A 21,135-nucleotide genomic window follows, 5' to 3' on the forward strand; every position below is an offset into this window, starting at 1 on the left:
TACTTGGGGGGAAAATGACAGTGGAAAAGCACAGATGCAATCTGTATTTGTCCCTTTTTCGTCTTTTCTAAATTCAAGTTACTTTAGCTGTTCTGATAGATGACACTTTGGTATTTTTCTCATGTATCTTTTTAGATACATACAAACCAGAATGAAGGCTATAGAACAACTCAGAAAAGGAAAGGCACAGACCTTTTCATTCACAATATTTGATTTTTTTAAAAATAAACTTTACATGGGAAGGAAAGCAGATTCAAAAAGAAAACCTTAGAACCAAATTGCAGAATCAGGTATGACCCAATTGAAATCAATATAACTGAACCATCAAATGGTATCAAAGTACCACTGATATCAGAGGGCTTCAGATGCACATAATGTTATATGAAATGTGTATATAAGCACTGTGTCAGAGAACACATAGTAACAAGAGGTACATGGTGTGCAAATGTCAAGTGTACAGGGAATAAAGTATCATATCCAGCTATTTTGTCAGGTATATGTTCTGCCATACAGAAGTGGTGTGTGTGTGTATGTAGGAGAAAGCTATTGCAGTCATATCTTGCTTGTGGGCTTCCCATAGCCATCTGATTAGCCACCGTGGAGGCTAGAAAGGGCATTAATGTGATACATCAAGGTTCTTCTTCTGCTTAGTAAAGGTAAAGGGACCCCTGACCATTAGGTCCAGTTGTGGCCGACTCTGGGGTTGCGGCACTCATCTCACTTTATTGACCGAGGGAGCCAGCATACAGCTTCCGGGTCATATGGCCAGCATGACTAAGCCGCTTCTGGCGAACCAGAGCAGTGTACGGAAACGCCGTTTACCTTTCTGCCGGAGCGGTACCTATTTATCTACTTGCACTTTGACATGCTTTCAAACTGCTAGGTTGGCAGGAGCAGGGACCGAGCAACGGGAGCTCACCCTGTCACGGGGATTAGAACCGCCAACCTTCTGATCGGCAAGTCCTAGGCTCTGTGGTTTAACTGTACTTTAACTTTACCTTTTAGATAATGCAAATTTATATACCTTTACCTTTACCTTTTAGATAATGCAAATTTATATACCTTTACCTTTACCTTTTAGATAATGCAAATTTATATGCACTATAGTTAAAATAGCAAGGCAATACATCTCACCATAGTTGTGAGCACCATGACCAGGTTTGTCTGTGTGCCTGCTCAGTCTCTGTCCAGCTCCTAAGTGTTGAAGCGGCCCAGCTGTCCCTTCTTGGTTATCTTTGAAACTGGACTTGGACCAGGCAGCCCTTCAAACAGAGGACTCATTCAAGCAGAATGCTGTCCTCTGACAGAACTTCAGATAAACGACTGTCCTATATAAAGTAGGCGTTACAGCCAACCTATGCAGATCCCACTTGCTAGATCATTTGTCACTTGGTACCTGATTACTAATGATTCACGGAATGTGCAATGGTTACCTAGTCTCATATCTCAGTATGTAGCTTATATATCTTGCTCTTGTTTAAGAACCCAATTTTATTTTTTTATATAATAAAAAAAACCTGTCATGTTTCTCTGCTCTGGAATCCATAGAAAATTGATTTTTCCACCACTTCCACAGCTTTCCTTGGTTTTCGTGCAGCATAAGCCAAGACCTATGTTTTATTGAATCGAACCCTTAGACAGTACATCATTTTTTGGAGAGGCAACAATTCTGCACTTGAGACCTACACTCAGTGTGAATTCTCCAGAGGACTCTTTCTACCCCAGCAGTTTGACATACTGTCCCTTTTACTGCTTTGCCGTGTTTAACAGTTAGAAGTAGAGAGGAAGGGCATGTAAAAGCAGGAGAAAATGAAAATGAGACTGAACAAGAGGGAGAAAGGGTCTTTGTATTTGGAATGTGGGTAAATGATCCTTTGTACTGTTGTAAACAAAAATTGCCCTTTTCCCTTATGGGGTATCCAAGAGCCCATATAGGGCCCTTACATAGGTTCCCTATTGGTAAGAGAAAATAACAGGTGCCAACCAGAGAAAATTGAGAAGCAAAGTAGCTAGTAAGCTTGATCTTTATTGATCTGTTTGAACAGGGTGCTCCCCTCACACGCAGGAGAGGAGGAGGAACCCAGAATAATGGTGCGCAAGGCCTTATAAAGACTTTTGAAATTGCCACCCTGTAGATCAAAACCACCCCCAGAAACATCATACATACATCACAGAAGGGGTATAACCTAAGACCACCCCTCAGATACATCACACCTACATCACAGAAATGGTGGTCTAAAACAGAAATTTGAATGTTGTTTTTCTCCTGTCATTGTTTATCTCCTGTCTGGCAGGTTACTTGATTGGATTGCCTGGGGAGCCTGGCCAGTCTTTTGTAATGATAAATACTTAGTTCCTGGGCCAGGTCACAGGTTCACACCCTATTCATATCTTAAATGTGCCCTTAAGACAGGATTTGTGAAGGAAAAGACAATGGGTAGGCTTTTCCATTTTCCTTTGACCTTGCAGAGAAAACATTTGGTCAGTTTGGGAATCAAAATGGTTCCTGGTTGGTCTTTCTGTGCTGATCTATGTATTTGCTTGGTAGGTACACTTATGAACATTTAACATATATCTAAAACCTCAAAATTCCTATCACAGTACATTCAGGTAGTTTGATGCACAGTCAACGTTCTAGGTTGCCATGTTTGCGTACTTCAAAGGGCAGTTAGAAAGAATAACACGACCACACACTGTGAAAACAACATAATCAAGAAACATGTATTAATAGTAACCTAAGGGTTAGTGTTCCTCACATTCTCTGGGATGCTTGCAACAATGTACATTACATACATCCTGATTATACTTGCATTGCTTATGTAGTTTCCAGTTCCAGCTGGCCTTATTTAATCAGAGTTGACATTATTGCAATGTAGATCTACAGCTGAACAGGAGAAATGAAGAGTGACATAATAAGGACTATTTCCTTGGTTTCTCATAAAGAGGCTTTCAGTTGAGTCTTAGCAGTAACACAAGGATTATTCAGGGTTGCTGGCTACCTTCTTTCAGGAGACAAAATGATGTCTCCTGGCACAATGTATTCAGAAAACAGTACTTTGTTTCGATGCAGAATTTGCAACTTATGAACCATTTGTGACAGATTTGCAGGCTTTGTATCCCCTCACTATACCAGGGTAATGTATAGGCCTCCCTGCCATTAAGTGGTTTCCCTCTCTCCTCTAACGCCTACAAAACATTTTGAAACATGAACAGTGACTTAGCTTTTATTTCTTCCCAAAGCAACTTTGTGAAACAACATCATACTAGCTTGAAACAGTCTTTTTTTAAAAAGAACATGTTTATTTCTTTATTGAAAGTTAAAAAGCACATAATTATATGTGCACTAAACATGGTGAGACGTAAATAAAAGAGAGAAAAAGAAAACGAGAACAGCAGCTGTGTAGAAAGGAAAGTAAAAAAAAAGGGGGGGAGAGAACCCAAAACTGTATACTTTACAAAGTTGTTATTATACTTCACCAGATCTTAACCTATTACATTCGTACCTTGGAAGTTGAATGGAATCCGTTCTGGAAGTCTGTTTAACTTCCAAAATGTTCGGAAACCAAAGCGTGCCTTCTGGTTGGCTGCAGGAAGCTCCTTCAGCCAATTGGAAGCCGCAGAAGCCCTGTTAGACGTTTGGCTTCCAAAGGAACATTCAGAAAATGGAACACTCACTTTCAGGTTTGCGGCGTTTAAGAGCCAAACTGTTCAACTTGCAAGGCATTTGGGATCCAAGGTACGACTGTACAGTATTTGTAAGAATGGATTCCAAATATCGTTGAATTTGTCCATGTCAAGTCTGTGTTTATATGCAAGTTGTTCATATGTCGCAAGTTTGTATAAGTCTCCAGTCCAATCGTAGAAACGAGCTGCATTTTTATATTTCCAATTCATCAGTATTGGTCCTCTTGCTGTGGTAAGGGCACAGTCTTGACCCAGTTTGCCTTTGGCAGACATGTCAATTTTTCAGAAGCTTTGAAACCGTGAGGGGAATATTGAATATTGAAATATTGAGGAAACTTAAATAGGTGTGGTTCTTACTTCCTTATCATACCTTGGTAAAGGTAAACGGACCCCTGACCATTAGGTCCAGTCGTGGCTGACTCTGGGGTTGCGGCACTCATCTCGCTTTATTGGCCGAGGGAGCCGGGGTACAGCTTCCGGGTCATGTGGCCAGCATGACTAAGCTACTTCTGGCGAACCAGAGCAGCACACAGAAATGCCATTTACCTTCCCACCGGAGTGGTACCTATTTATCTACTTGCACTTTGACGTGCTTTTGAACTGCTAGGTTGGCAGGAGCAGGGACCAAGCAACGGGAGCTCACCCCGTCGCGGGGATTCGAACCGCCAACTTTCTGATCAGCAAGTCCTAGGCTCTGTGGTTTAACCCACAGCACCACCCGCGTCCCTATCATACCTAAACTTTAGTAAAAGAACATAAAGTATAATGTGCATAACATAAGGCAGCTAATATTAAAATAGCCAACAAAGCAGCCAGCCGGGTGGGACCAGATTGCTTAGTTGGTTTTTCTAATAAGGAAAGAAGACCAAGACTATTCTCTGGTTTCCCCCCTGGTTACCAGCAGTGGCCACCATGTTGGAAAGCAAAGTAAGTAACACAGGCCCGCCTTGCCAGCTACTACAGCAAGGCCAGTTACATCAAAATAAGCAACACAAGTTTCTGTTTATGAATAGAAAGTGAATATGCACAACCCGTGTTGCAACTGCAAGCTGTTGCAGCCAATATTATCCAAAGCACCCAAAAGCTGTCTACCCTGCCCTTCTTGTGACTAGCTTAGCTTTTGCTATTTGGGACCGCTGGAAAGGAAAGAGTTGAAAATAGATACCATAAAAACATTATAGTAAACCAAGTAAAGATGGTGTTAATTGGGCTTAGAACCAATGTGTGCACATTACTGTGCACACACGAACTCATATTTTATATTGGGGGGGGATGCATAGAAAATAAACGCTGATGAAATGAAGGAGTAGCATAAATGTTGGATATTCAATTACACTTTATAATAAGCTCGGAGGCTTCAATATTGTTTCATTACCATACACAGCCAGTGTTGTTTATTTGTTTGATTAATATGCTGCTCCATCTTGGTAAATAATTTATCATTGGTAAATAATAGCATACTCCAGGACTATTTCTTTAGTCATACTCTTAGACTAAGGTTGGAAAAGTGATTTAAAAGGTTCCAGAATACTGAACATCTTCAGGTATTTGTAGGCACTTTCAGAGGCCCAGGGAGGCCCAGGCCACTTCCAGCTTTTGAGGCTCCTAAAGGTAAAGGTACCCCTGCCCGTACGGGCCAGTCGTGTCTGACTCTAGGGTTGTGCGCCCATCTCACTTAAGAGGCCGGTGGCCAGCGCTGTCCGCAGACACTTCTGGGTCACGTGGCCAGCGTGACAAGCTGCATCTGGCAAGCCAGCGCAGCACACGGAATGCCGTTTACCTTCCCACCAGTAAGCGGTCCCTATTTATCTACTTGCACCCGGGGGTGCTTTTGAACTGCTAGGTTGGCAGGAGCAGGGACCGAGCAACGGGAGCTCACCCCGTTGCGGGGATTCGAACTGCCGACCTTCCGATCGGCAAGTCCTAGGCTCTGTGGTTTAACCCACAGTGCCACCCGCGTCCCTTGGGTGCCTTGCACAACAATGCTAAATGTACACAGCAGATCTGGAATCCAGTGTATTAAGAGCACATGGATCTAAGGTGCTTGAAAACATACTGAAAATAGCATTGGCAAAGACACTAGGTAAGCTTCTCTGGGAAGGGCATTCTCAAATGGTTTGCCACCAATGCAAAGGCACTCCAGATCTCAGGATCTGGGTAGTTTCGCCTCCCACACTCCAATGCACAATAAATTTATGGAACACATTGCCCCAAGATGAGGTCATGGCTGCTAGCCTACGGCCATGTGGATTACGCGTTTGTCTTATGGGATGTATAAAATTATGCATAGAGAAGTTTTTATTCCTGTCTTGTAATATTAGAACTTGGAGACATCCAAATGAGCTGAATGTTGGAATATTCAGGACAGACAAAAGAAACTACGTCATCAGAAAGTGCATAGTTAAATGATGAAATCTGTTGACCACCAATTTGGATGGCACTAATAGAGGATTAGACAAATTTATGGGATATAAGGCTGCCAACACTATTAGCCATGATGGCTATGTAATACCTCCATGTCAGCGGCAGTATGTCTCTGATTGCTGGTTGTTGGGAATCACTACCTGTTGTGCTTTTGGGTTTTCCATAGGCATCTGGTTGGCCACTGTGAGATGAAGAAGCTGGACTGGTTGGGTCACTGGCCTTATTGAGCAGACTGTTGCATTCTTATGAGCACCATGTAAAGTTTAGAACACCATTGCCTATTCTGATTGGCAGATATTCTGGGTTTTGGCAAATATTCTGGGACCACTGGCATGCAACCGATGTGCTTCGCTATTCAGCCAAGGCACCTCTCCCAAAACATCTGTAAAGCTTAGATAGCATGGGAAAAGGATGGTAGCTCTATCAGCCCTGATAGATAAACAGACGCCTCCAGATATATGGGACAATATGCCTCTGACTAGCAGATGATGGGTTTGGAGGGAGAGTTGTTGTTTTCGTGCCCTGCTTCTTTGCTTTCCAGAAAGCTGGTCAGTGTGGGAAATAGATGGTCTAACCCAGAATAGCGTTCTTGTTGTTCTTAGGCTGATGCCATCACCAGTGTATGGTGCACTGAGAAAATCCACTTAGCTGCCTCAAAATATGCCAACTCTGATGTATCGAAGCGAGGAGAATACTCTTCACTAAGATGTCTCAGTAGCAGAAGCATAACAGGTCCTCTACTGCTAGTTGGAAGGTAGCAATTGACTTGTAGAGTGGGTGGTGCCACCTCTCCCGTTATCAGCAATGCTTAGCTGCTCTTAGGTAACTCCTTGAGAATCAGCAAACCCCTTTCATTTGCTACTGTGGAGTCGGATTTTTACAACAATAATTTATTCAATATTTGTATTTTTCCCAACAGGAGATGCATAAGAGATAAGATCAGCCAAGGCACTGAAAGCACAAGGGTTATTAGTTTCATAGCTAGCTGTTTCAAAAGCCAGTACAATTTTTAAAAAGCTCTTATCCAAACAAAACAAAAGTTTCACCTTGGTTTTTTTAGCTTGTAAATAACATGTTTAAGCTAACAACAACATGGAAGCTCTCCTTAAGCAATTGATATTGCATTTGTAATGGGAATATCTTTCCCTGCAAGGTACAATGACAAAAATCCAACTGCAAGTGGTAATCATAAACCACAGATTAGCAATAGATGTTTTTTTCTTTTCTTAGCTGGTCACCTAGCAACTTTGCCACTACCTGCTGCCATTGCAAATAAGCTGAAGATAACAGCTTTGTGGGTAATTACAGAAATTAAACTTTTACTGACACAAATTAAAACCAGAACAGATAAAATGAAATGGGTTTAAATTGAACCAAGTTCTCTAGGAAATTATCCCTTTTCAAGCTCCCAGCTGTTGAATTTGCAGTTCCCTCCTGTCTTAAGTTCTCATTGTGCTTTTTGTGAAGGCTAGGTACAGAGAGGAAAAAGGAAAAACAATCAGTTAGTCTATACTGCTTTTTACAATTGCCAGTGGAAGAAATGTACTTACTAATCCTCTCAGAAATGCTTAAATGACCATCATCCAATAGTTTAGATAAGAATAATAATATTAAGAAATTGTATGAGGCAGTTATTTTTCTGGGATTCATTTATTTAAATGAGCATTCTGCCCTCTTCTAAGGGCTCTGGGCAGGTGAGATGTTTAAAGAAATAGATTAAAAACATCTAAAAATAAATACCCCACCTCCAGTAAGGAAAATATACCTTCTATTGGCTTCATCCCCAGTTGTTGTTTTTTAAAGTGTATGGTTTTTATTTTTAAAAATTACCTCCCACTTTTTAAATATACATATAAACTCAAAACAGCTTATGACATTAAGGTTCATATGTATAAACAAATCAAAGCTACAAATGAAAATCTCAGCCCCCTCGTAAGAAAGATCTTCTGGGATACTGTTTTAGATTCAGTAAAAGAAGCCCTTGTAATGCCAATGTGTTTCCTGGGGTAATATGGGGGTTCTCTAGCTCCAGAAAAAGCTCACGGTGCAGTTCATCTGTGGACTTCTTGGGTTGGTAGATTTCTTCATAGTACACACAGCATTTGCTTATCTGCCAAGGGAGAGAGGTCTTGCATGTAGACATGCCAACAAATATGCTGGGGTTTCACTGGGTTGGAACTTAGTGGGCAGGAGCAGAGCCCTGCAAACTGTGGTGGATGACCGTAGATCACGGGCAACAGAATATGGTGAATAGTGAGTGGAGCAAGATCCCAACTCAGAAAGCCAGAAAGAGAGCGCAGGGATGGAATCTGGTGAGTCGGTGTGATAGTCTGGTGAAATACGACTGGTCATGGATACATTTACAGTTGTGAGCAGCTACTGAGACTGACTATTGACGTGCCTCTGCTGTTCAAATATGGATGGTGAACTTTAGTGAAAGTACTCATTTGTAGTGCTATTTTTTGGGGGGAGTGTGTGTGTGTCGGAACTCACCATGAATGCCTTCCTTGTTCTCTTATAATGGCAATGGCGTTCACCTGAAAGGTGCCAAAACTTGAGTTCTGGCTAGAAATTGAAACCTCGGTCATAGGATTAAATGAAAGGAGATGTTCTCAAAGGCGTATAAAGCCCAAGCTATTCATGAAGGCATATATGAAGATTAACTGGTACAGGTAGAAAAGTATTACATCTAAGCATGTTATTTAAAAAGTAGCTCAATATGCTCTTGAACTACGTTGCCAGAAATATTTGGGGTGGAGGGCTCACGGTTATGAAATCCAAATTAATTGTCCTTCCAGTTGTTTCTATGTATGACCTTTCATCCTGAGAGTTTAGATGTTCAAGTGATTTAAAAAATGGAAATAGTAAATTTATATAGCATGACACCTAAGTGATCAAAGGAACCCTGTAGCACATTGCTTTTAGCTGCTATACCTGGGTTTTGATCTTTAGTTGCAGGGAACCAGCACCACCTTCTGTGAATATTTGTGATTGACTTTACATGGTGAAACTGCAGCAGGCAAACTGATTGCGTATCATTTCTGGAAGCTCTTTCTTGTATTTTGTTTCCATTGTTCAAGTATATAACTTTGCCAAACTGATTTGTATTCACTCTGCTAAGGGGACTTTTCAATGGAGGCATAGCCAAAGATACAGGACTGAAATCCTGTACAGGCAGACAGAAATCACTTTAAAATCTGGGTCTGGCAGCTGGCACCAAGGTAGCTGAAGAGGAAGCGGGTTTCTCCTCTTCCTCCAGGTGCTGCTGCTGTTTGAAACTGGCTGCTGCCTTCTCTTAACTCTCCAGTGCATTCATTTCCCAGATAAGCTCCACCAGCCATACCACAGTTCCAGTGCATTTTGGCGTATTAAATCTGAATTAAGTGCATGAGCTCACATTTTCTGCTCCCCGATCCCATTCTGGATCTGGGGTCTTTGGGCCCGATGAGAGAGATGGCAGGGGCCATCTCTCCCTGCCCAGTACCACAGCTGCTCCCTTCACTTCCCCATGCAAGTGCAATGGAATCCTTCATCTCACTGGTGTGCTCAGCTCCTCATCTCTCTACCGTCTTGCGTTCTGGGGTCCTGGAATATCTCATTGGCAGTCCCATGCCTAGCATATTAATGTGAGGTTAGAACTTTAGATAAGCGGGAGTTAATACAGTGTGCTGAGGAAGTCCTGGCAGAGATTCTAAGTGCTTTCCTTTTTTTAAAAAATGGAGAATACTAGCTGAGATTGCAATATTAAAGCCTCATCTGGAAGCACCCAGCAGCTTAGATTCAATGCTAGTCCTACTCAGAATAAACCTACTGAAATTAATGAGCCTAAGTTAAGTCATATTCCTTAACTTCAATGGGACTACTCTGAGTAGGACTGGCACTGAATGCCACGCAGAGAGTAAGTTTTGGGCCCTGTGGGCATTGTAGGGTGCTATCTCCCTGAAGGACTTATATGGGAGCAGTGGACTTAGTTTGGTTGCCTTGTTGAGGCACAATAACAAAGTGAAGCCAATTCTCCAAACAGGTATTCTTTCCACCTGCATGGGAAAAGGAAGCAGGTGATCCTGAGCCTTAGTTGTTGTTGCAGCTTGCTTGTCCACATAAAGCTAAAGCCTGTTTTAGTATTACATGCAAACCAGGCATGTATTTCATGGAATTAATAGGACACTGATTCGATAAAGAAATAGAAAGCATTTCAGAAAATCATTTTCTGGAACGAAAGTAATGCAATTTACCTGAGTGAGAGTCTCTTAGAATTGTGTGCTGTGCAATGTATACATAGTTAATCCTGGCGATGTTGCTTTGGCTCATCTGTATGTCTGATTCTTTTCTTTCTCTCTCTCTCCCCCCCCCACCTCTTCCTTAGACTGTCTACAAAGCCTGGCTCTGTTCCCAGTATTTTGAAGTCACACAGTCTCACTGCAACAACACAATTCCTTGCAAGCAATACTGTTTGGAGGTTCAGACAAGGTGTCCATTTATATTACCAGACAACGATGATGTCATCTATGGAGGATTATCCAGTTTCATCTGTACAGGTAGGACAGATTTCAGCAGTCGTTATTTGGCGTCTCTCTCTGAACACTCCACCGTATGATAGGGCAAAGTATAGTCATTCCCAAAGGCTTTCAAAGGTTGTCAAGCAAAGGTGTCCAAAGGAAGCTTGAGAGCAACATGCCCGTGGGTGGGCATGACGGGGGATCACTACACAACCTGCCCTTGTCTGTGCTGCTTCCCCGTCACCTTCTATTCCATTGCTATCAGGTGGTACAGAAATTCCTCACTTCCTCCTTTCTACCCAAGAGCCCTTCCGAGAAACCCCAGCCCAGCCCAGAGCCCTATGTCTGAACAGCTACCACTTCCCACCCACCCCCTCTCTCTGTTGACTTACAGTTCTCAGATACAAGTGCATGCCATGCTAATCTTATTTGTTCTCTTTCTATTGGGTATAATTTATTTTAATGCTCCTGTGCACCTCCAGCTCATGTTGCCTGCTCAAAAGCCACAGTTGCTCTTTCAGGGCCTGTGTGGAGAGAGCTTCTCATGCTGCTGGTTGAGCTCTTGGGTTCCTTCTCCCTCCTAATTCCCCCCCCCCCCATGAACTGCATAACCCAATGCCACTTCCTGCCACTGTAGCTTGGCAGTTCCAGTCTAGGTGCCCTTGCTCACATTGGTAAGTGATGGTGATTACTGGGTGATTGTTGGGCTAATATTGCCAATAATGCACTATGACCTCACCGCAGGTACTTATTATTTTATTTTTTTACAAAGGACCACATTTCTTTGCATTCTGCACGTCAGGCTGGCCATTCATGCAGCCTGTCAGCTGAAAAAATGGCGAAATGGTTCACCCGTCTAAGACCTGTTTAGCTCCCAACTTCACTGTTGTGAGTAATCAATAGCTATTCCCCCTTATGACTATGTTCTGTTTCTGAATACCAGTTGCTAGAAAAAGAAAGAGGGGAGAGTGCCCTCATGGTCCTGCATCATCATCATGTTATTATTTATATCCCACCCATATGGATGGGTTGTCCCAGCCACTCTGAGCAGCTTCCAACACATATAAAAGTAATAAAACATCAAACATTAAAAACTGCTACAGGGCTGCCTTCAGGTGCCTTCTAAATGTTGTGTAGCTCTTTATCTCTTTGACATCTGATGGAAGGGCACCACTGCCAAGAAGGCCCTCTGCCTGGTTCCCTGTAACTTCATTGCTTGCAGTGAGGGAACTGCCAGAAGGCCCTCGGAGCTGGACCTCAGTGTCCAGGCTGAACGATGGGGGTGCAGACGCTCCTTCAGGTATACAGAGCCAAGGCTGTTTAGGGCTTTAAAGGTCAGCACCAACACTTTGAACAATGCTCAGAAATGTACCTCGGGTTACAGATCCTTCAGGTTACAGACTCAGCTAACCCAGAAATAGTACCTCGCGTTAAGAACTTTGCTTCAGGATGAGAACAGAAATCGTGTGGCGGCAGCGGGAGGCCCCATTAGCTAAAGTGGTACCTCAGGTTAAGAACTGTTTCAGGTTAAGAATGGACCTCCAGAACAAATTAAGTTCTTAACCCGAGGTACCACTGTACTGGGAGCCAGTGTAGATCCTTTAGGCCAGGCACAGGCAAACTCTGGCCCTCCAGATGTTTGGGACTACAATTCCCATCATCCCTGACCACTGGTCCTGTTAGCTAGGGGTGATGGGAATTATACTGCACCCCTTCTGTGTGTAGAACGCATACACTGAGCTCAGCATACTTTCTATAACTCACTAAGCTACCACATCAAATTCCTGATGGAAAAAAAGAGACTTTGGTCACATCTTCTCCTTAACATAATTAAAGGAGGAGAAATTCTAGGTTTTGCAATACTGCAGGGAGAATAATTAATTATTGAACAGGAACCTTTTATCATGCTTGCTTTTGACACTGCTATTAACTGTAACATATGCATACAATATCATGGCTAATTAATTCTGTTGAACATGCAGGGCAGAATAAGTTATTCTTCACTTTTAGACATTCATAGCTAATACATATATATACTAGGGAGTCTTATGTGCCCATACCAAGCCCAGAGAAATCTGCAAAGTCTGACATAGCAGAAGGACCTGGAGTCAGCACAAATGCCACAGCCAAAATAACAGCCTAGCCCTGGTATGTACAAGGACTATCTATCCCAAAGTGGTAGGAGGAAGACCGACACAGAGATCTGCTATCCCAGGTGGTTACTATTATTTACCTTGATGCTCCTTTGCTCTGTCTGCAAAGAAGGCTGAGGTGCCTGAGATATCATAGTAAAAATACAGCCATACAATTGTTAAAAATCTAAAAACTACAAGAACAAAACATCAGCACAGCACAACAAGAACAATAATTACACTCTTAGATTCAATGAAATTTTACCTCCTGAAAGACCAGTGAACAGGCATGTCTTCAATTGACATGTTAAAAAATTAATGGCAACTGCTCTTTCCCAAGATGTGCATTTGGTCTTGGCCCAGTATACCTGAAGGAACATCTCCACCCCCATCGTTCAGCCCGGACACTGAGGTCCAGCTCCAAGGGCCTTCTGGCGGTTCCCTCACTGTGAGAAGTGAGGTTATAGGGAACCAGGCAGAGGGCCTTCTCAGTAGCTCACCCTGTGGAACGCCCTGCCATCAGATGTCAAGGAAATAAACAACTATCTGACTTTTAGAAGACATCTGAAGGCAACCTTGTTTAGGGAAGTTTTTAATGCTTGATGCTTTATTGTGTTTTTAATATTCTGTTGGGAGCTGCCCAGAGTGGCTGGGGAAACCCAGTCAGATGGCTGGGGTATAAATAAGAAATTATTATTATTCCACAGCTGAGGTGCCACCACAGAAGAAGCCCTGTCTCAAGTCACCATACCACAGACCATGCTGGTCAGGAGGGCCTCTCCTGCCAGCCTCAAAGCAAGGGGGCATTAGGTATTAGGAGAGACACCTGGGCCCTAAGCCTTTTAAGCTTTTTGTATGCCAGCACTAACACCCTCAGTAACTCATGGCAAGCTGTATTGTGCTTTTAAAGACCTATGATCCCATCTAGCCTGATAGCTACCAATTGCAAGGTGGTCTTCAAAAACAGCCTCAGGTAGAGAGCAGATATAAGGCACCAGGAATAGCACTCTCCCCACACTTGGTTTTTCAGACCATGTGTGACTGTACATTAGCAGCATTTATAATTCTGACCAAATCACTAGTTCTGTGCACCAAGTAAATTGTCCCATGAACATTTATGGATGTTCTTTTTTTCCATTTTCAAACATGGACTCTACAGAGAAGTTCCCACTCCATAAGCAGTGAGGTGAGCAGAAATGGCCTTACATAGACAGCATGTGCTCCCAACCTTGTGATCTCTCTTTCTCCCGTTCAATTTAATATTTACGTGTTATCAACAGGAGCAGCAAATCACCATTCAATAATAAAAGAGTTTCTCTGAAAATAGTACCAGAGGGCTCATGCCATAAACACATAACAATACACAGATTGCAGTTGACCCCTCGTATTTTTCAGTCGTCGCGCTCTCCACAGGTGGCAATGTTTTGCAGTTCTTATGCATGAAAGAGTCTGAAGTGGCAGCCTGCAGTTCTGGTTGGCTGGTCTTCAGCTGCTTTCTCCTCTTCTTCCTGCAGGTCTGAAACAGGAGGGGAAAAAATGTAGGGCTTATTTAACAGGCCTCTGATCACTCTGGTTCCTGGGAGAGAAGAAATCTCTCCGTTTTTGAAGTAAATAGGAGGCTGTTTTTGGAACGGCACCTTTCTCCCTCTTCTCTGCTTAACAGGGCAACACTGTTTAAATGCGTTAGCCTGCTCTCCCTTCAAGTATTTTGTTGGTGCCTTGAACTGTGTGGGGGATACGCATGTAGAGTGACCACTTAGACATCACTTTTTTATTTAAAAAAAGGAGATATGAGCTTTCCCTTCAAATTCCTTAATGGCCCCCATTCAGGAGTTGAATGGACTGTACTTGGCAACTACGGTAAATTTGCATGTGTTGACCCTTATCCAAGGTATGGAGAACTCTTGGGGTATGCCTGAATGTCTTTCAGGAGACAAGGCTGGGATCAGGCTTGTACCAAGGTCAAGCAAGGTTCATTATGAAGAATCTCATGTCAACCTGAGGTCCAGTGCCTTAGAGTGCCGAGGGTCTTCTGGCGGTTCCCTCACTGTGAGAAGCCAAGTTACAGGGAACCAGGCAGAGGGCCTTCTCAGTAGTGGTACCCGCCCTGTGGAACGCCCTCCCACCAGATGTCAAAGAGAAAAACAACTACCAGACTTTTAGAAGACATCTGAAGGCAGCCCTCTTTAGGGAAGCTTATAATGTTTAATAGACTATTGTATTTTAATATTCTATTGAAAGCCGCCCAGAGTGGCTGGAGAAACCCAGCCAGATGGGCGGGGTATAAATAAATTATTATTATTATTAACCTTCTTACTTATGCCATAAACCATAGAAGAGGTTTAGACTGACACACCTATTCACAGAAATGTCTACAGGACTCCTATGAAGGATATATAAATTATGCTAGAATACAAATGCCAACAATTTCAGGCCTGGTGTGTTATAATTCTTATCCAAAGAGCAATGAGAGGCTCGTAAAATAGCCTAGGCCTAAAAGTAGCAAGAGGCACTGTGAAGTTGCAACAATTCGGGCATTGAAATCCCTGCAAAGAAGTATAAATGCTGTGGAGAATTTATGGCTGATCTGCCCCAGTAGGGATGCTAAATCTGACCAAATCTTGGTGGTCAGTGACCGTAGGGGGAAGGTAGTTGTTTATACACTAAAACAGGGTTCCTAATTCAGTTTTTATTTGTGCTGGCAAACCGTAATTATTTTGAATTCCAAAATCTGCTATCAAAAAATCTCCTGCCGAATCAAATAATATAAAGGTATCCAAGCTCCCACTTCTTAGGCCCTTTATGATTTGCTAACAGCTGCCTGGCTAAAATAGTTATAACCCTGTAAGGCAGAGGAGTATTCTGTGCATGAAACCAAGTCTCTTGCTGGAGCAAACAAAAAAAATTATTATGCACCCAACATGCCAGATTCCAGGAAAGTATGTTAAGACCTTTTTGATTTCTAAAAAATAGACTGCTAACAGACTAGGAATTTTGGGCCTCTAAGTTCGAAAGCACCCCCGGGTGCAAGTAGATAAATAGGGACCGCTTACTAGCGGGAAGGTAAACGGCGTTTCCGTGTGCGGCTCTGGCTCACCAGATGCAGCTTGTCACGCTGGCCACGTGACCCGGAAGTGTCTCCGGACAGCGCTGGCCCCCGGCCTCTTAAGTGAGATGGGCGCACAACCCTAGAGTCTGTCAAGACTGGCCCGTACGGGCAGGGGTACCTTTACCTTTTTTAACCTAGGCATATTTCATCCAATACCTATGTTCAGGCCAATATAATGAATATTCCTTTCTTGTCCATTCTGGATTTTATTAAGATAGGTGACAAAGACAGGAGCTATGGCTCAAGAATTTCTGGCTCCTTCCTCTCAAGTTGCCTTTTCCAGACTGCAGTTCCCTTTTCTAATAATTACATGGAACCGATATCTAACTTGCAATGGGGGTGGGGCTGTTATTTGAACAACATTTTAATTCGATTAACAGCTCTCCAATCAGCAATCATGAATTAGAGACCAAAATTTATCCCGTACATATGGCTCCTGAAAGGTTAGTTCAATACTGCCTCTCTAATCACAATTAGACAGATATTTGCAATGTAAACCATTTCCTACATTCAGGGAGGCCCCAACTAAGAAGGCTTGAATTCCTGCTTGCAGTTCAGATTCTGTTTTCATTATTCTGGTGGGTTTCTTCACTGGCCACTTTTGAAGGACCACCGGTAGAACATCTGGGAACCGCTTTCTAAAAGAATTTGGTCCATCTCCTGAGTTCATATTGGTGTAAAAACAGGTCTCTGGGTTTAATTCAAATCCTGATAGGGACTTGAACAATTAAATGACATCTATCAGATTCAGTAGCTAGAGACTTATCCCCGTCTTGATATACCTTCAAACCTTTCGCAACTTCAGCTTGGTAGGTCCTGTCTGTGGGGCTACAGTCAGAATTCCTGTCTCCACTAACACAACCTGTGTACCAATTATGGCATTCAAACCAGACACTTTCTTTTCCAAAACATCAATTCTGCTAAAGATTCCCTCTGCTGATTGTTTTGCCAAGAGACATTGGTCCACATAAAAGTTCCCATAGAGGAAGCTGAAGTTGCCTGGGAGTTTATGCACCATCTCCCTAAAAGTGCAGTTCAATTGACCAGTTAGCTAAGCTTTCAAGAGGAATATGTAGCAAAATCTCTTACTTGGGTAAAGGCATCTCCAGCCTCATTTCTTGCACACTTGCCATGTAAGGAACCAGGGCTGTCTACATAAGATAAATTAATTGCAACCTGCCTCAAATGCTTTGCAGTTACCTCTGCCTCGCTTGCTCCCTTTGGCATTTACACTTTGATACAACATATATTCATAAACATTTATCTTAGTATTTATTGTTATTTTAATTTTATGTAACTGTTGAATGTCATATGCTCTAATATAAAACAAAGATATGTCTCAGTGCGACCATGCTAAACAGTTTAAAGATGAAAATGAATAAAAACAACAGCAATAATAATGGCACATATTTATCAAACATTTTGATAATTGTGGTCCACGTAAGGCTTTTAATGTATTTTTATTAAAGATTTATTGGCTTTCAACATTAAACTCAGCTCCCGGAATTTGAGCCAATAGATTGCATAGTGAAAGTCTCAAAGTTTTTTTACAGCCAGTCAGCAAGACACTGCACAAATGCTGTAGCAAAGTGCTATTGATATTTAATTGTTGTGTTTCAAATTCTGTGAACTATGCATGGCTTACCACTGCTATATATTTTTTGTAAAGTTTGATAGGTAACTGGGGACACCTAGTGGAGACCAATAAACATTTCAACCCATATTCAATAGATACTGTGAAATATTCAGAGGGTACAAGCTACACTAACGACTTAACTGGTTTAATAGTCATTTTTCTCTCCAGGAAACTTTGAAAACTATAGGGGCTCTTCTCTTAGCATTATTTGGGAGGAAAGCCATGAGGTTATGGTGATATAAAAGCAATATGACAGCTTTATGATAAATTGGAAACTATTTATTGAATATTTCCTTTTTTAAAAATTGCTTCTCCAGTCAACTATCAAGGCGAGAGCTGACTGCAGCAAGTTAAATTACATCAAATGAATTGCAACTCTGCCAACTGAATGACTTCCTGCTTTTTGTTATATGGAATGGGCTAATAAGCAATAGGGATGCGGGTGGAACCTAGCAGTTCGAAAGCACATCAAAGTGCAAGTGGTACCTTGGGTTAAGAACTTAATTTCATTCTGGAGGTCCGTTCTTAACCTGACACTGTTCTTAACCTGAGGTACCACTTTAGCTAATGGGGCCTCCCGCTGCCGCCGCACAATTTCTTTTCTCATCCTGAAGCAAAGTTCTTAACCTGAGGTATTATTTCTGGGTTAGTGGAGTCTTTAACCTGAAGCGTCTGTAACCCAAGGTACCACTGTAATAGCAATGGCATCCACCTGAGAGGTGTTGGAACTGAGTTCTGGCTGAAAAAAACAACCCTGCCTGTAGGAAAATAATTTTTCTTTTTTCTAAGTGCTAAAGTAGCTGCTGAGCGAGGCAGCAAACAGACATTTCTGCCAGCTCATGGAGAATTAACCCCCTTTTTTCACTTTCTTTAACATCCTAAAAGATATAGCGGCTTCATGGAAGGGGAGTGGAACCACCATAAGTCCAAATTCAATACTTTGTAGGAGGCCGGGGCAGTCTTCAGACTTGTCATATTTAATAAGAGCCCCAGTATCTCCTAACTAGTGTCAGGTGCCAAAGAAATATGGTTAGAATTATATATCAGTGTACAGTGATACCTCGGGTTAAGTACTTAATTCATTCTGGAGGTCCGTTCTTAACCTGAAACTGTTCTTAACCTGAAGCACCACTTTAGCTAATGGGGCCTCCCACTGCCGCCACACCGCTGGAGCACCATTTCTGTTCTCATCCTGAAGCAAAGTTCTTAACCTGAAGCACTATTTCTCGGTTTGCGGAGTTTGTAACCTGAGGTACCACTGTACTTCATACCACATTTTGAGTCTAGGAATTTGCTCAGGGTACCAGAAGTGAATAGACCTTACAATGATTTTATGCAAAAGTCTACTTCTCATTTTCCTGTTGAATAGCTACTTCCACCAATAAGCTGACTATAATGCCTGCACAATGTAATGTCCTGAACAGTGGGAATCAGAAACTTTTGCTGATCCACTGCAATTTACCCAGGGATTTTCCAGTAGATCCTGCTTGACCTGCTTGCCTACTCAAGCTCTATATTATGTAACAGTAATTAAAATAAATAAATAGAAGGTAGCTTTAAATAAATGTTTGGACTCTTCCCCCCAGCTTATTGTTGCCTATCTGCAGGAAGTAAAGGTAAGTGGAATGAACAAAAAAAGGAACTCTTAGTAACTTATAAACAGATGGTGACAACTACGCAGCCCTAAGGCTAACATTCTGGCGCTTCAGCTGGTTTCGTTCACTGGAGTGAATTAAGTGCAACAGTGTACTTCCTCAAGCAGCTTTTGAGCAATAAGTACACCTAAATCCTCATCACGTTTGCTTGAAAATCAGCCCTATTTATTTCATTAAAACCTCTTCCTCCATGCTGGTATGCTCAGAATCATACGTAACCTAAAGTGGTATAGAAGGTTCAACTGTGAATAGTTCCGACTGAATCAGTAACTTATTAGCAGCTTCTTAATACTCCTAGAAGGACGCAGGTGGCGCTGTGGGTTAAACCACAGAGCCTAGGACTTGCCGATCAGAAGGTCGGCGGTTCAAATCCCCGCGACGGGGTGAGCTCCCGTTGCTCGGTCCCTGCTCCTGCCAACCTAGCAGTTTGAAAGCACGTCAAAGTGCAAGTAGATAAATAGGTACTGCTCTGGCGGGAAGGTAAATGGCGTTTCTGTGCACTGCTCTGGTTTGCCAGAAGCGGCTTAGTCATGCTGGCCACATGACCCGGAAGCTGTACGCTGGCTCCCTTGGTCAATAAAGCGAGAAGAGCGCTGCAACCCCAGAGTCGGTCACAACTGGACCTAATGGTCAGGGGTCCCTTTACCTTTACCTATCGGCCACTTTACTTTAATACTCCTAGGCATGGGGTGAATCATCTGTGAACTTGTTTACTCATAAAAGAACATATTGTGAATTGGAAGCTACATCACCAATGGGTTCAAACTGCCAAAAAGAAGTGGTGGTCTTGCATGAAAGCAAGGGTATTTTGGGAAATGATCCATGATGAGATAAAAAAGTATGTTCAGAATGAGTATACCCTCCCCCCCCAAAAAAGCCAGAAGTATTTCTGTTAGGGATTATAGAGGTAGAGGTAACCCCCAAATGGTTAAAGCTGTTTATGTATGTAACAATAGCAGCTAGGATTCTTTATGCAGAGAAATGGAAGGAAGAAGAAGTTCCCACCAAAGAAGAATGGATAAGTAAGATAATGGACTATGCAGAACTGGCAAAATTAACAGAACCTAATGATGAGTGTCTTATGGAATAATTTATGCATTTTCGGATTACTTAAAGAAATATTATGGTATGATGAACTCGCGAGCAGGATTTGGGCAACAGAAGCAATTAGATTACAATATGGTGGTTATGGTTCAATAGATAGAAGATAGGGTGCAACCAAAGGGGGAAAACAACTCCATGGAAAATGGGGTGGGAAGTCAACAAAAATAAGACAGAAGATGAAACTGGGTTTTGATTGTATATGTTAACAATGTTGAAGTCGAATAAAATATAATGGGGGTGGGGAGGAACTGCCAAAATCGAGAAGGGAAAAAAAGGCTTAAGGCTCATCCACACTTCCCCCTGTCCTCTGATTTCTTCTGTTTGTCCCCGGATTTCTAGGGGTTTTTGTTTTCTCCTGCAGCTTTCCCCAGAAAAATGCATGGTTTGTTGCTGAATCAGAACAAATGCCACTACTCAGAAAACCTGGTTGATGTTTGTTTCAATTCAGCAGAGCGTAAGAAAAAATTACCAGGCCCGCGTCTAGAAATCATGGGAGAAAGAGGAGCATGGATGAGCCCTAAGACTACACAGAAAAGTTCCTAATGGAACACTATAATTCTGTGATTCTGTCTTTGGTTTCTGCAATATCTATCATCTATCTACATCATCTGCCACCATGAAGGCTCTTGCAATCAGCCATGAAGCCTCCTTTAAGGCAGTTAGGAAAATAAGATGTGCATCAGTCCCAAGCCTATTTTAAAAACTCACATGCACAAATTTGTCGGTACATGCAACACTTTTCTATGTAGCTATCTATACCTGACAAAAGTAATCATGAGTGGATAGGTGTGGCAGGTGAAGTGATCTTCTGAATAATATCAAGACCAAAACTTATTTCATTTTCCTCTTGGAAATAGAAAGCAAACGTAAAAGCAACAGTGTTCCAATCATT

General features: G+C 42.3%; 1 protein-coding gene across 2 annotated transcripts in view; it reads left to right on the forward strand.

Moving 5' to 3' along the window:
- The window catches only part of NALF1 (NALCN channel auxiliary factor 1), a 343,523-nt gene that overhangs the window by 316,742 nt on the left and 5,646 nt on the right, over nt 1-21,135 (forward strand). For both annotated transcript variants that reach the window (XM_053384426.1, XM_053384427.1), the window contains exon 2: nt 10,475-10,646. In XM_053384426.1, coding sequence (XP_053240401.1) covers nt 10,475-10,646 — 172 coding nt within the window. The remainder of the gene's footprint in view (nt 1-10,474; nt 10,647-21,135) is intronic.

This window comes from Podarcis raffonei, chromosome 4, assembly GCF_027172205.1.
Source record: "Podarcis raffonei isolate rPodRaf1 chromosome 4, rPodRaf1.pri, whole genome shotgun sequence".
Taxonomy (NCBI): Eukaryota; Metazoa; Chordata; class Lepidosauria; order Squamata; family Lacertidae; genus Podarcis; species Podarcis raffonei.